Source organism: Heloderma suspectum, chromosome 4 (assembly GCF_057233095.1).
Source record: "Heloderma suspectum isolate Gila_16-S chromosome 4, 16-S_ref, whole genome shotgun sequence".
Taxonomy (NCBI): Eukaryota; Metazoa; Chordata; class Lepidosauria; order Squamata; family Helodermatidae; genus Heloderma; species Heloderma suspectum.
Window position 1 is genome coordinate 313,559,286 of NC_139461.1, and position 16,236 is coordinate 313,575,521.

The 16,236-nt window shown below is 50.5% G+C and overlaps 1 protein-coding gene across 3 annotated transcripts in view; it reads left to right on the forward strand.

Annotated features, from left to right (window-relative positions):
- The window catches only part of TGM2 (transglutaminase 2), an 86,883-nt gene that overhangs the window by 25,899 nt on the left and 44,748 nt on the right, over positions 1-16,236 (forward strand). For 2 of the 3 annotated variants that reach the window (XM_084854584.1, XM_084854586.1), the window contains one exon: positions 11,543-11,785. In XM_084854584.1, coding sequence (XP_084710710.1) covers positions 11,543-11,785 — 243 coding nt within the window. Of the gene's footprint in view, positions 1-586; positions 10,634-11,542; positions 11,786-16,236 lie in introns of those variants that run through there. The other variant, XM_084854587.1, reaches the window with a different exon arrangement.

Sequence of the window (16,236 nt, forward strand, 5' to 3'; positions counted from 1 at the left end):
TGATCTGGATAGACTGGAGCACTGGGCAGAAAACAACAGAATGACATTTAATAGGGACAAATGCCAAGTTCTGCACCTAGGAAAAAGAAACCAAATGCACAGTTACAAGATGGGGGATACGTGGCTCAACCACACTACAAGCGAGAAGGATCTTGGAATTGTTGTCGATCACAAGCTGAATATGAGCCAACAATGTGATGTGGCTGCGAAAAAGGCAAATGCTATTTTGGGCTGCATTCATAGAAGCATCGCTTCCAAATCCCGGGAAGTACTAGTTCCCCTCTACTCAGCACTGGTTAGGCCTCATCTGGAGTACTGTGTCCAGTTCTGGGCACCACACTTTAAGAAGGATGCAGACAAACTGGAGAGGGTTCAGAGGAGGGCAACAAAGATGATCAGGGGACTGGAAACAAAGCCCTATGAGGAGAGACTGAAAGAACTGGGCTTGTTTAGCCTTGAGAAGAGAAGACTGAGGGGAGATATGATAGCACTCTTCAAGTACTTGAAAGGTTGTCACAGAAAAGAAGGCCAGAATCTCTTCTTGATCATCCCAGAGTGCAGGACACGGAATAATGGGCTCAAGTTACAGGAAGCCAGATTCCGGCTGAACATCAGGAAAAACTTCCTGACTGTAAGAGCAATACGACAATGGAACCAATTACCTGGGGAGGTGGTGGGCTCTCCCACACTGGAGGCCTTCAAGACGAGGCTGGACAGCCATCTGTCAGGGATGCTCTGACTTGGATTCCTACATTGAACAGGGGGTTGGACTCGATGGCCTTGTAGGCCCCTTCCAACCCTACTATTCTATGATTCTATGATTTCAGTTCAGTGACACCCAAAATGTCTATATTTAATCTTGACATCTCCCCAATAACCACATCCAATTTGCCCTGGCTCATAGATCTTACATCCCAGGTTCCTATGGTGTATTGATCTTTAGAACATCGGATTCATCATTCACCATCAGCACTGTCGGCTGCTAGCCGTCCTTTCGGCTTTGAGCTAGCTGGGTCACATCTGGGGCTAGTTGAACTTATCCTCTGTTCCTCCCCAGTAGCAGTCTGACCATCTTTCGACCTGGGAGTCCCATCTTCCGATGGTATACCGACATATCTCTGGTTGTACTGATCCATTTAGTTTTCATTGCAAGAATCCTGGGGTGGGTTGCCATTTCCTTCCCCAGGGATCATATTTAGTCTGACCTCTCTGCCATGACCTTCCCGTCTTGGGTGTCCCTTCACGGTTTAGCTCATGGCATCATTGAGGTGCTCAAGCTCCAGCACCACGACAAGGTAACGATCTCCTTTGCTGAAGCTGTCTCAGGCAGGCTGCTGGTAAAAGTGAAATCCTTAGGACCCATAGGTGGCAGTGTAGGGAGCTGGGGGCTGAATTTCATTTATTGATTATTTATTAGCAAGGCCACTTTTAATTAAATACACCCTAGAACAGGCACAGTTGGAGGATATAAAGCATAGAAAAATGCCTCCTCTTGTCCCACCTACCCCATCCCTGCATCTCCATTTCCACCCTATCATCTTAACTTTCAGTGAAAGCCCTGTCTCTCCCACGTATCTCTGAGAGGACCGTTCCACCCAAGGCTCCCCGTTAACACCAAACACCCACACACTCAGAGCAGTCTCTCTCCCCCTCTTAATTTCTGCAGAAATATCTGCTTCCTCCACACAAGTCCCAGTTTGTTTGTTTGTTTTGACAACACCTCCACAGTCACCACCCCCAAATGTATTTCCAAGGCACCGCTGCGAAATTCCACAAGGATGACTCCCTTTTCCCGCCAGGAGCTTGCGAGTCCCAGCATCAAAGCAAGGAGGCCCTGGCAACAGCGCCTGGCCTCGTCTGTGTTTTTCTTTCCCTCATTGTCCGTGGCAGGATGATGCGAACAATAACAGAGATCTGGCATAGATTATTTAAAAAGCAACAAGGATGACATTGCTGGGCAGTTTGATAGAAAGAATGGCTGGCTGGCTCAGCATGGGGAAATGGGGGAGGCCACAGCTAGCTTTTCTGAGCCCACTCTTGTGCTGTGGTACACTTGCTGTAAGCTGAGCCTTCTCCCAGAAGCCCCAGGGCCAGGCAGAGCAAAGTCTCCCCAAATGTAGAAGATCCAGCTGAGCCAATGACAGCTCTCTTTGCCTGTCTGTTGTGCCAGAACGAGTTTGCTTTGGAATCCACCAAAATGAGTAGAGGAGCTGTCACTGAGCTTTCCCAACAACCAAAGCAAAGTCTTCAGTGCTGGATTTATCACTTGGCAGTAGTTGGGGATGGGGGGGAGACGTGGTGCATCCTTCCCCTACTTGATGCCCTCCAGATGTACTGGATTGCACCAGCCCCAGCTAGCGTGGGCAGTCCAAATACATCTGGAGGTTGGAAAGGTTGCCATGTTAATTAAAGAGAAAACATTCCAGAAGTCAAAAAGGAAAGTTTCATTCAAAAGTTGCTGGACAGAATTTCGTGTGACTTGACCGTGGCACATTTCAGAATTGCAGACCTGCTCTATGCAGAGCAAGACCATTAGTCTGTCTAGCCCAGCACTGCCCACTCTGACCAGCAGTGGCTCTCCAGGGTCTGTTCCCCAGAACCTGCTAGGTTGTGAACCACTCAGATAACCTTGGCTATAGAAATGTAATAAATGAACAAGAAACCATACGGAGTCTTTCTAACTGGTTCTGGTGACTGAACCGGGGACTTCCTACGTGCAAAGCTGGTGCTCTGATGTGAAGCTATGGGTCTTTGCAAGGAACTAAGAGTCCAGGAAGCAGGGGAGGAGCAAAATATATGGCAAATGGATTTATGGCCTTGCACTTGGATGGGGGCCTAGTGGGAGTGCACTCCCCCATCCCCCACCCCATTCCTATACTGCCTGTCTTCCCCACCCCACCTGGCTATATGTCTCCTGAATTTCCCAGCTGGCTTCCCACTGAAACCCTGGTCAAGACTCCCTTCCCATCTACAGCTTCACCCTCCCTCCCTCCCTCATTCCCCATTTGGTCATGCTGTCCATCTCCACTTCCTTTTTCTGCATCTTTCCCAGCTACCACTCCCATCTTCTATTTCAGGACAACCCGGCCATTTTGTCAAGCTGAAACGCTTCATGTGAGCCTGCACTGTGGTTGCTAGGCAACCATAGACTGTGCTGCATGATGTCCTGCTTCAGGCAAGGCCAAGACAGAGAAGCTAGAAACCAGCAAGGGGCTGCATGGAAAGCACGGCCCAAAGCCAGTCCAGTGGTCTTTCAGAGAGAGCAAGGAATGCAAGTCTGGGTGCTGGAGAACAGACATTGTACCAGCAACTCTCTGCCTAGAACCGGAGGCTTTTAAAGCTAAGCTTTCAGAGCCCCACCCAGGGCACAGCTGCTGGTCATCAGAGTCACTTGAGAAAAGGTCTTACTCGTGAGTAATCCTTTACTCATGAGGAGTCTTGCTATTGAGCCTGGCACTTATTTGCCTGGTAGCCAACTGAGTGTGTGCCTTTAGGCGCCTGCGCTCCCTCAGACTAAGCTGTCACTCAGCTTCCGCCTCCGAGTCAGAAGGGGGTCTCTCCGCCTCTCCGAGGAGTGATTCGGAAGCTGCCTCTCCCAAGGGGCCTGGATCATCCTGATTTGCCTCAAGCCATGTTGAAGCTGATGGCTCCTCCAAGATGCTTGGCTCAGGAAGTTCTAGATCACCCTCCAAAGAGGATTCTCCAGAGGGGATATGTCACTCCAGCACCTATCTCAAAGGAGCTGGAGGAAGGCACAGGACTGGGACAAAATTGCTCAATAGAGGGTTTTCTCAGAAATGTTCTGTGAAGATTCTTTATTGGGCTCCCCGCAAACTGTTGGAGAATTCTGCCTTCCTCCTCTCCCCAGAGAATATTCAGCAAAATCTCTCCCCATTTCCCCAACCACAAAGAGAAGAGAGAAATTTGGGAAGCCATTTCTGCTCTGCCTTAAGGCAGACAGAGATGGTGCTCTGCGGCTTTTTACCAACTATAGTGTGCTCTCCTCATGTCAGGTCTGTAGGGATGATGAGGAAGAAATTTGTTTGGTTCACAACTTAATGTGAATTTACCTAATTTCTCAATTTTGAACCAATGTGTTAACTGAAACTCAATATGTACACTTTTCCAAATTCTGCAATGGAATTCTCCAATCAAAATATGCATAAATATGTATATTAGGAAAATATGCACACAAAAATGTGTATATTAGTGAAAATAATATTAAAATGAATTGTATTAGGAAGATAGCTTGCAAAAATGTGTATATTGGACAAAATTGTGTAGAAAAATGCATGTTTGGGGAGAAATGAGCACAAAAATGTGTGGAAATTTTTATGTGAAATTTTTTTAAAGAGTGAAACTTCAAAGTTTGAGATAAACCCAATTGAAAATTGAAAAAATTCTCAAAGTTTAGAATGATCTGAACTTAAGAATGGATAAATGAGAAGCTAAAATTGACCTGCTGGTCTATCTGTAGCTGGCCATTTTTCATTGAGCTCCTTCAAAATAAATATAACATTTGCCAACATTTTCATGATGGTCTGAGCAGCAGCTGTGGAAGCTTGCAAAAAGGATGTCCATACCCTTGGACCCTTTGCACAGTTTCTTCCTTGGAACCATGCTGCATTTGGGCCCAGTGAATTAATGGTGCACTGACTTCGTATGGACAACAGACTTCCCACCCACCTCTTCCCTTAGAGTAGGAGAATCCCTGCTGCAGGCCTGCATTTAGAGCCCTGCTGGGCAGCTGCATATAATCTTTTAAACAAATTAGTTAAGTTAGTAACACCTCTGTGGATCTTAAACTAGTCAAGAAAACACACCTCAGACACTCAGACCATGCACCTCTCCCAGAGAGAAATGAAAATCCAGATTAAAAATGTATATATAGTTTTGTGATTAAGGACTTAAATGACTAATCATGCCAATTAATTGATTAATGTCTTCAGCATTATTCATCTGAATGCTTATGAGGCTTTTATTGTGCAATTGTTCTTCAGTCACAGAATTTTATGGTTGGGGTGAGTGTGTGTGTGTGTGTGTGTGGGTAGGCACGCACATCCAGACATAGTTTTCCACCTGTAACTGTCCCAGGTTTTTCCACCGTCTAAGGGCTCCATCTACATGGAAACAGAATGAGAAGCACTTTCTGGTTATATCCAGATTTTCATGAAATTCCTTTGGTCCATCAGGGGCACATGAAGCAAGAAAAGCAGAGTATACACGACCTAAAAACCCGCTTTCATGGGTCACACAGCACAGGGGTTGGATGGGCAGACTAGAACTGAATGTCATCCGCCCCGTAGGTGCTGCTCAGCAAATGAGAGAGGCTTGTTCCCCACCCCTGTCCACGCTCCCATTCAGGGAAATTTACAGAAAGCGCTGAATTAAGCTCCTGTCGTTTACCTCACACCTCTTTCCTCTCATCCGCCATTGGGATATCGTGAAAGATTAAAAGATGTTGTGCTATTCTGAATGGGAAATGCAGGCTACCTACTCTGAATGGGGAAAGTGGCTACTTTGCTATTGTGGATGCCTGAAACGGTGCTATTGCGCTATCCTGAGTGGGAAAAACAGGCTGCTTACTGTGAATGGTTAAAGCAGCTACTGTGATATAGCGAAAGGAGAAAACTACGCAAAGTAGTGCTGAGTGGGAAACGAAGCCTGTGTCCAAAAGCCCCTACTGTGAATGGGGGAAAGAGGGAAGGGGTGGGAGGGAGGGGTGGCCTCACCCCTTGGCCACATCACTGCCGGGTCACAGGCAGGTCACAGAGGCATGCCCAGGATTTAACATGGAGGGACCATGCACACTGCAGCAGAACTGTGCATAAGGCATATTTAAGGAAAAGGGACACACCAAAAGCACTTTCTGAAAATGTGCTTTTTCCAGAGGGAAGCTGCAGGGTTGCTGCAAATGGGCGACGGCGTCATCTGTGGTGAACAACCCTGATGTGATCTTGTTCCACACTAAATTGGCCGTGTAGATTGGGCCTGGAGGAAAGGACAGAACATTTGCACAAGGCCCTTTGCTGGGTAGCACTAGGAGCTCTCTGTCTGGAAGCACGTCTCAGTCCTCTCTGGGATGAAAAGCAGGGAGGAGGAGCCAGGAGCTTCCAGCGTCTTGGCTCTTGGTTTATCTCTGTGCCTCAGGCAGCCGGTGGTGGAGCAAAAGTACAAGGGCAGGAAACAAAAGGAGGAAGCTCTCTAGTTGGCCTTTCCCACAGTTCCCCGCAATGTCATGCGTGCCTCTGCAAGGAAGCAGGCCTCTGAGTTTGTCCTCTCCGTGTCATCGTGCCAGATAAAACAAAGAAAGCAGAAAGCAGAATATCCCAAAGCAGACACAGCTGGCAAGCTCTTCAGCCCTAGGTCCAGGGTTTAGCCAGCAACTTCAAGAGGTCGATGTTCAGGTCTCTGTGTTTGCTTGCGTGCCCACTTAGAAGATCTCTGGATACCTGAGGGGGTCTCAAACTGGGGCTTCTGGAAGGGGGTCCCAGCCATCCCAGGCACCTTACGCTCTGGCTGGCATTTCCCACGGTGACTTCAGTGCCACCATGGAGATGGCCAGAGGGTGCTATTGCAGCTTCCAGTTCAGTAGGGCAGGGCAGGTGATTCAAAGGGCCAGCTGGGTTCTGCTTGGCCCTATGAAGTTGCTGACTGTGGCTCAGCTTCCCAGTCTGGTGAGAAGGAAAGGGAGGGAGCTCACTGGTCGCCATGTCCCACAGTTCTCAGTGTGCACCATGGCTTTGCCTCCCAGGTTGTTCTCTCCTTGGTATCTGGCCAGATGAAATAAAGAAAGCAGAACAACCTAAAGCTGGGCTCATCTGGCCTATTCAGAAGAAGGTCCAGGACCGAGCATCCTCCTCCTCCTCCTCCTCCTCTTCATCATGATCACAAATGGCAGTGCTTAGGCCTCTGTTTCGAGTAGCTCTCTGCTCACGTACAGGCTGAGCTTCTCTCCAGCGCTGCTTAACCATTTGTGTCCTGGCCTGCCTCATGGCTTGACTGCCCAGGTGGTCGGTGCCTGTTTGCCTCCCTATTGCCAGCACTGATACTATAAGGGAGAGGTGTGGGATATTTCTGTTTGTCCAGTCCAAAGCACACTCATTCGGAAGTCGGATGAGTGAATGTGGCTGTGCAAAAGAAGGGCTGCTGCCCAGCCTAAGAGAAGGGCGGGGGTATCTCTCTGACTTGCAAAAGCAGTTATGATTCCCACCACCACCACCTCCACCTTTGCTGTGTGGACAGGGCATTACACATCGAATGGGGAAAACAGAGCTCTGTCCGGCGCTGTGTGTGGAGCACCTTCCAGCCGACAGCAGAACTGCAGCTTCTCACCACTGTTGAAAGCTTCCGCCCTGGCGGATTGTGCCCTGAAGGACTGGTAGAAGAGATTTGACCTCAGGACAAGAGGTGCAAACATGTTGTCCTGGTGTTTAGACCCACCCTCCCCAAAGTGGGGAGCAAACAGCACGGTCCTGGATTTATCCCCCCAGATGAAAGGGCTTCTGTCTCCTGCAGACTGCAAGCCTCAGGTTCCAGGAAGTCTGAGGAGGAGCACGAACCTGGCGCACGCCCCCCCGTCGTGCCCACATAGCCGGCCAGCCTCCGCGCTCCATGCCTCGCTGTGCAAAATGAAGGCCTCGTTTATAAGCAAACAGGGGGTGGGGATGGCCTGCTCAGGCCGCACTGTTTGTGCAACTCAGGACAAACAGCTCCTGCGGGTACATCCCGTGAAGAGAGGCCTCCGGGCCCCACACCCTGGAGTTCTTTGCAACACTGAATTAGCAGCGGTCTGAGGGAGTGGAGAAAGGAGAACTCTTTGACCCTGTTTAGGAACAAGGCGGTGGAGGAGAAACTCTTTTTCCTGTTGGGGTGGGGGGCTGAGTAATTCCTCGGGGGACTGAAGGAAGCCGTGGCCAGGCCATGTTCCCGCCCTGCAGCTCTTCCAGCCATGGCCCAGTCGTGAGGGTCCCCACCCAGGAGGCCCCGCTGAACGAGGGAAGACAAGCAGCTCGGTCCGGCTTCTTAGCTCATTTGTATTTTTGGTCATGGAATCCGACGCCACGGCAAGGGTGGGGTGGCTGGCCAAGGAGCACAGTGTGTGTCTGGGAGAAACGTAGCTGAGACGGCGCGTTCGGTGTGGGAAGGCCGTGAGAGGCGGCGCAGAGAGGGTGCCAGTCACTGTGGCGGAGGGGAAGGGTGGGCAGAGGCAAAGCGTGGCCGCACAGTTCTCCCTGCTTTCTCTCAGGGTCTCTGGAGGGCAAAGCATCCTTGCAAGCCAGACCAGCAAAGTTTCTGTTTGCTTGTGGGCGTCACCCTGACGGAAGGAGCTGAGAGCAGAGAGAAAGGAGGACTCTGTGTTGCCTGCAACTGGGAGGAGCAGCCTGGCCAGCCTCTTCGCAGTGCTGCTGGCCAGTGGAAGTTTACAGCCTTCTGTGCACTGGGTGGCCTCCTTTTAACCTGGACGTTTCAGGACGGTCAGCCCAGACTGATGTGCGGGTCAGCCACAGTATAATCCTGGCAGCCTGCCAAATGGCATCATTCTTCTTGTCAGTCAGGTTGTAACAGGAAGGGGCTGTAGCGTAGTGGTAGAGTTCCTGCTTTGCATGTGGACGGTCCCAGGTTTGATCCCAAGTATCTCCAGGCGAGGCTAGAAAGAATCCTGCCTGAAACCTCAGAGAGCCGCTGCTGCCAGTCCGTGTCAACAATACTGGGCTAGATGGACTCAGGGTCAGACTCGGGATAAAGCAGCTTCCAGTGTTTCTAACGTTGCTAATGTTTAATGGTCATTATGGCCCTTATTGTCTTGCCAGCAACGTCTGCTTTCAGAGTGCGGAAGGAACTTGCCTTCCATGAATGGAACGGAGTGCCCTGTTCGTGGAATGGATCTTTCCTTCCTCCCCCTTCCTTTTGCAGATCCCTGAGCCCCCAAAGACCCACTCCTGGCAGCTGGGCAACCCTTGAGAATGGTGTGGGATATGGTGCAAGGGGAGGCATGCGGAGGGGCAAATTGGTAGAAATCACCCCTCTCTTATGTGACCTAGGATCCTTAGGGTGGGTTCCAGCTGGTGAACCCCCTCCCCATGCAAGGGCCTCAGTGGAGTGCAAGACTCCCACTGGGCTCGTGGTTGGACAGTGCTCTGGCAAATGTGCTGCTTCTGTGCTCCCACCGTGTGCGTGTGCTCTCTCCAGTCTCTGCCATGCTTTCGCAGCGGCACTACTGAGTGGCTGTGAGCAGCTCCATTGGCAGCAGCCAACACAGACAATCCCCATTCTGAGGCACTTCAGCACACAAATAGTGCACCTCGCATGAGCATTGCCTGGCTGTGGAGTCCAGTGCTAGGCCTACACACTCCCAAGGTACTTGCTGAAGACTCAAGCAAGTGAGCCACGTTGCATTTTGCTAGAGAAGGAAAACGTCTTCTAGGCCAGCAGCCACCTTGGCTTTGGTGGGGAATCCTTACCCAGATCCGAAGGCAGAGATCTGTTGCACCCTGAGGATGAGCAAAAGTGCTCTGTTAACTTAATCCCCAAACTGTGGCTCGGTGGTGGAGCACCTGCTTGGCATGCAGAAAGTCGCCCGTTCAAACCCCGGCTTCTTCAGGTAGGGCTAGGAGAGATTCCGGCCTGGAACCCCGGAGAGGCGTTGCTGCCAGTCAGTGTCGACAATACTGGGCTAGACGGACCGGGTGGGGGGGGGGTGTCTGACCCATTCTAAGGCAGCTTCCGATGGTCCTGTGAGAGTTGCCTTTTTAGGACTATGTGTGGCTTTACTGCCCGAAGGGCTGGCTTGGAAGTGAGGGCTGGCGCTGCGAAATGCTGTACATGGCAAGTTGTGGCTGCACTGATTCTTGGAGGAAGGCATGTGCCCGGGGGACGTAGATGCCTGCCACTGCTGGTGCACTGCTGTGCGTGAGCTGCGGCCACCCAAAATGGGCGAGTTTATTTATTATATTTACTTATAAGGATATTTTGATGCCTTTACTGGCATAGAACCAAGGAACCCATTTGGCAGTGCTGGGCTTTGAAGAATGTGCTCCTCCGGACTGAGCACCGCCCCCCCAGCCAGCCCTGCGCGAGTCCCTGCCCTCCTTTGTCCGAGTGGCCTCTTTGGAATGGCTGCTGGTGGCGGCAGCGGCGGCACGATTCCCTGACCCCCAGGTGACTGTGCTCGGGGCTGCCCCAAGGGAAGCCAGGAAGAGGGGACTGGCTCAGCAGCACGCCCTGCCAGGACCTGCAGGCAGCTGCACCCTGGCAAGAAATGCTCGGTGACTGAAGCAACGAGGCTAGCTTGGCATGGCAGCCAGACACTCGCTCAGCAGTGCTCCTGCCTAAATGGCCGCCTCAGAGCAATTGCAAATCAATAGGTAATGCTAAAAAACAGCCCTTGTCCTGCTCAGAGCTGTCTGGTGTGGCAAAAGCGCACCGTTGAGGCTTTAGCTTCTTCTGTGTTGGCCCCTGAATTAGTTTCCACCCAGCGCTCACCCACCTGTGAGGCCAGAATTACCATGTTCCTTTCCTCCCTTTGCAGATGGGTGACAAACCACAGAGCTTTGGGCCTGGGGTCTGACTGCTGCCGTCATGTTTTTTGTTGCCAGCTTTTCAACCTTCCTTTTTTCATTCTGATTTTTAGGTACTTGATCCGACTCTTGTTTTAACCATTTTTGTGTGGATCTCTTTGAGAATATTCCTGCACACGCACGCACACGGAGAGGGAGAGAGCGCGCTCAGTATACCTAAGTATTGTAAACAAATGCATAATACATGCGCTGGAGGCAGGCGGTCCATTTTTCAGAGGCAATGCAATGCTAGAGGCATTGTTACTCCTGCTGTGCACAATTCCTTTTCTCCGTCTCTGGCCATCAAACAGGTTTTGTGTGGTGCTGAAGTGCTACAGCAGCCCTCCCCAACCTGGTGCCCTCCAGATGTGCTGCACCGCACCTGCCATAATTCCCAGCCAGCCATCGGCCCTTGGCAAGGCGCGGACCTCCGTGGCCTCCTGTGGCCAGAGCTGGTCATTCTGCAGCCCCTGGCAGCTGCGCGAAGTCATGCAGTGTGCACCTCAGCACCATTTGCAATGGCGTAGGGTATACTCTAGTGCAACTTGTGAATCATGCACAGACATGTGTAACCCCCCAGCATCTTCTGCACCTCTCCCATTTCCCAGCACCTGGCTGCAGATTGCAAAAGACCCCACACCCATCCTGCACAGGTTCCTGACAGGGCCGCCGCCAAAGTCTCTCCTCACTGCCTGTTCAATGGTGTCCCCGCAGAGCTCCCATAGGTCGCATGGCTATATGCTACCTCCGGTACCAGAGGCAGCATGGCTGTGTACACCAATTGCTGGGGGAACATGGGTGGGAGGGTGCTGTTGCACTTGTGTCCTGCTTGTGGGTTTTCTGCGGGCAGCCGGTTGGCCACTGTGTGAACAGAATGCTGGACTAGATGCCCCCCTGGTCTGGTCTAGCATGAGGGCTCTCCTGATGTTCTGATGCACTTATACACAGAGATGACTGACAAGCCTGTTTCCTTCCTTCTGCAGGGCCTTGCCCCATTGAGTCATCTGGGACCAAATCCCCTTTCCCCCTCTCCTGCACCCTGGAGGAAGCAACGTGGAGCTCAGCAGTAGAAAGCCAGGATGGAGCCTCGCTGTCTGTGTCCATCTTCTCCCCTCCTGATGCTCGGATTGGCCGCTACCGCCTGACCATGGATGCCTCCACGGAGCATCAGGGCTCCAGCTTCAGCCTCGGGGAATTCATCTTGCTGTTCAACCCGTGGTGTGCAGGTAGGTAGTCTGCAAGCCCTGGGAAGGGCCACAGGGAGCTGCCTTTCACCAGGCCAGCCGTTGTCCTCTGTGGTGCAGCACCTGCTTTGTGTGCCAATGAAGGTCCCAGGGTCAGTCCTGGGCAAATCCAGTTCAAAAGGATCTCCAGTAGTAGGCCTGGGAAAGACCTCTGCTGATGGCCCCAGAGAGACAGTGCTAGCCAGAGGCAACAATACTGGATGACCAGTGGACGCCCCTGGTACCGCGCAGCTGCCCCCAGGTTCAAGGCCTTCCCAAGCGACACTTTTTGGATCTCCTCCCTGCCATCTTGTCCATGCTGTATAGGTTGTAAACCCTCAGGACTGCATCGTGTCTGAGTCCTATATAGCACCGAGCACATTTCTGGTAGGCTGGTGGCTCCAACTTTGATGGGGCTGGGAACCTATTCTGGAGGCCCCCCTACATGGGAGTTTTAGCCAATGCTGCTGTGGTTTAAATTCAATAGGGAGCACACACATAATGCCATGGTCACTTGCAGTCACCTCGGAGTTTACCTGTGTGGAAGCTGCATTTTCGCAGAGTACTCCATTGTTTTTCTTTAATTTGGTTCCTCTGCGGTTCAGCTGCTACGTGCCTTCCACTTTGAATTTGGTATGATAGGGGTGTTCCTAGGGGTGTGTCTTTCACCTGGCCGTGCCCTCGGTAACCTTGGTAACTAAAGTAACTCACCTGCCTTTCCAGCACGTCAAAGCCCCAGGGCTCTCTTTGGAGCCTTCAGAATCACCCCGCACTTCATTTTTGCCAGTGGGAGTAATTAGCCTCAGTGATTATGCACTTCTCTGATGTTTGCATTACTTCGCTTCTCCGAGGTTGTGTTACATCGCCTCTGATGCATAAGAGCTTTATCGCAATAGCGATCTGGTGAGGTTTCCTGATCATGGCAACCATTCATTGTGAGCAGGGAGAAGTGCCCAGGGAAGGAGAAAAGAAATCTATAACTCCATGACAGTTTGCTGGAATGGGGAGAAATTGAGTGTGTGCAGATGCTCTCAAGGGGAGCCTTCAGATGCCGCACTGGAGAATCAGGGATTTTGGCTTCTTCAGGCAAAAGTGTCACATTGGAGAAAGCGGGGAGCAGTGGTGGGGGACTCTCATGGGGAATGGGTATCTAGCTTGCCTTTTTAGTGCTATTTCTAGCCTTTAGAATTGTGAATTAGTTGATCTCCATTCATAATAATGTAGTAGGAGGAGGGAGCCTGGTCATGGGCAGGAAATAATCCTCTCTCATTGGTTGAGCAGCTCCTGCCAGGTTGATGACATTCAGTTCTGCTCCCCCCCCCCCGCCCCAGCCAGAAGCATGCTCCTTTCAAGCTCTGAAAACCAGATTTAAAGGTACGGTACGCTCGGCTTTCTTGCTTCATGTGTCCCTGACGGACCAAAGCCGATCCCATGAAAATCCAGGTAATACTCCAATGTGCTTCTCATTCCGTTGTCATGAAGATCCCCACCCTCACCCCAGGTTTCAGTCAGAACCAGGCAGAACTCTAAAGGAGCTGTCTGAGGTCCTGAGCCCTGTCCCCCCAAAGGCACCTTGGATGGCTCCCGTAGAGTTCTGCCTGGTTCTGACTGAAACACAGAATGGATTAACGGTCCCAGCAAAATCAGAGCCACCAGCCCCCACTGGTTACTACTAAACAAACCACACAGTAGCAGTCAGAACTTTGACTGATTTGATTCAAATGTGTGATTCTAACCCCAGTCCCCCTCCGCAAGCCAGCTAAAACAGGGAGGTCTTAGCACACTTGCCCAGACAGGGGGCCTTGGGTGTTGGAATGTGCCATTGCTCCGTTACTGCTGTGGAAAAACAGGAAAAAATGCGCTTTTAGTGCAGGAAAATCACATTTCCCAGCAAACGGCCAGGAAAAATGAACACCATTCCCCTCTGTTGAAGCAGGCATGCATGGACTGTGATTGTGCCAGTACCATAGGCATCCATTAATAATTATTAGCATTTATGTAATAAGAACATAAGAAGAGCCCTGCTGGACCAGGCCAAGGCTCCAGCTAGTCCAGCATTCTGTTCACACAGTGGCCAACCAGCTGTTGACCAGCAACCCACAAGCAGGGCATGAGTGCCACAGCACCCTCCTGCCCATGTTCCCCAGCCACTGGAGTACATAGGCATAGTGTCTGTGAAACTGGAGCTAATATATAGCCATCAGGACTAGTAGCCACCTTATTCTCCATGAATTCGTCTAATCCTCTTTTAAAGCCATCCAAATTGGCGGCCGTCACTATATTCTGTGCTAGTGAATTCCGTAGTTTGGCTATGTGATGTGTGAACGAGTCCTTCCTTTTGTCTGTCCTGAATCACCCACCAATCAGCTTCACAGGATGACTCCATTGGGTTCTAGTATTATGAAGGAAGGAGAAAAATGTCTCCCTCTCTCAATAATAATAATAATAATAATTATTATTATTTCCCTCTATATGCATGATATTTATGAAAAATGAAATACAACCCTCCACCAAGGTGTTACATTCTAAAATAAAATCAACCCAAGGGAGATAACAGAGAAATGGGGGAACAGAGGCGGAGGGGCGGGTAAGCAGGAGAATCATCCCTGTTTCTGGGATTCCACCAGTGTTTGCACTAAAAGGCCCAGAGGTAAGGAGAGGAGGGAGTCACACTTGGCTCCAGCAGCAAAGAGGAGGATCTGCCTAGTGCTGAATCCACCTGCCCTGATGGACCTGAGTGACTTTGGCCTGCCTGCTGCCTGCTCAACGGGGAGGCCGGTTGCTGGGAAAGATCGATTTTATGCTGAATACGTAGCACACCGCGACTCCTTCAGTTTTTCTTTAAGTAATTACAGGCGCACATTGTTACTAGGACTGCACTGTGCAGGAAGGGGACTTTTAGCCCTTCACTCTCCAGCTGCAACTAGGACACACACACACACACACACACACACACTGTGTGATTACTTTTGAGTAAAAAAAATGGAGGGAGACATAGCTACTAGGCACATCTTTAAAGTAACGTGGTATCATCGGCTCTACAGTAGTGCAGGACAAAAAGGGGTCTTGCCTCAAGCAATTGCCTACTAATTGAGCAGCTTCTGCTGTCCCCATCAGGTTACAGCTCAGCCCAGAGAAGAAACGTCATAGAATCATAGAATAGCAGGGTTCGAAGGGGCCTACAAGGCCATCGAGTCCAACCCCCTGCTCAGTGCAGGAATCCAAGTCAGAGCATCCCTGACAGATGGCTGTCCAGCCTCATCTTGAATGCCTCCAGTGTGGGAGAGCCCACCACCTCCCTAGGGAATGGATTCCATTGTCGTATTGCTCCAACAGTCAGGACGTTTTTCCTGATGTTCAGCCGGAATCTGGCTTCCTGTCACTTGAGCCCATTATTCCGTGTCCTGCACTCTGGGATGATCAAGAAGAGATTCTGGCCTTCCTCTCTGGGACAACCTTTCAAGTGCTATCCTCTCTTCCCTCGGTCTTCTCTTCTCAAGGCTAAACATGCCCCATTCTTTCAGTCTCTCTTCATAGGGCTTTGTTTCCAGTCCCCGGATCATCTTTGTTGCCCTTCTCTGAACCTCTCCAGTTTGTCTGCATCCTTCTTAAAATGTGGTGCCCAGAACTGGACACAGTACTCCAGATGAGGCCTAACCAGTGCTGAGTAGAGGGGAACTAGTACTTCCCGGGATTTGGAAGCGATGCTTCTATTAATGCAGCCCAAAATAGCATTTGCCTTTTTTACAGCCACATCACATTGTTGGCTCATACTCAGCTTGTGATCGACAACAATTCCAAGATCCTTCTCACTTGTACTGTTGTTGAGCCACGTATCCCCCATCTTGTAAGTGTGCATTTGGTTTCTTTTTCCTCGGTGCAGAACTTGGCATTTATCCCTATTAAATGTCATTCTGTTGTTTTCAGCCCAGCACTCCAGTCTATCAAGATCACTTTGAATTTTGTTTCTGTCTTCCAAAGTATTAGCTATCCCACCCAATTTTGTGTCATCTGTAGATTTGATCAGCATTCCCCGCACCTCCTCATCCAAGTCATTAATAAGAATGTTGAAGAGCACTGGGCCCAGGACTGAGCCCTGTGGTACCCTGCTCGTTATCTCTCCCCAGTTTGAGAAGGTCCCATTGATAAGCAGTCTTTGAGTCCGATTCTATAGCCAACTGTGGATCCACCGGATTGTTGTTTCATCTAGCTGACTTCGAGCTCGTTTGCCCATCAGGATATCATGGGGCACTTTGTCAAAAGCTTCGCTGAAGTCAAGGTATATTATGTCCACAGCATTCCCACAGTCGACAAGGGAGGTTACTTGATCAAAAACTGAGATCAGATTTGTTTGGCAGGATTTGTTCTTGACAAATCCATGTTGGCTTCGGGAAATCCCTGCATTGTTTTCAAGGTCCTCACAGATGGATTGTTTTATCATCTGCTGCAGAATT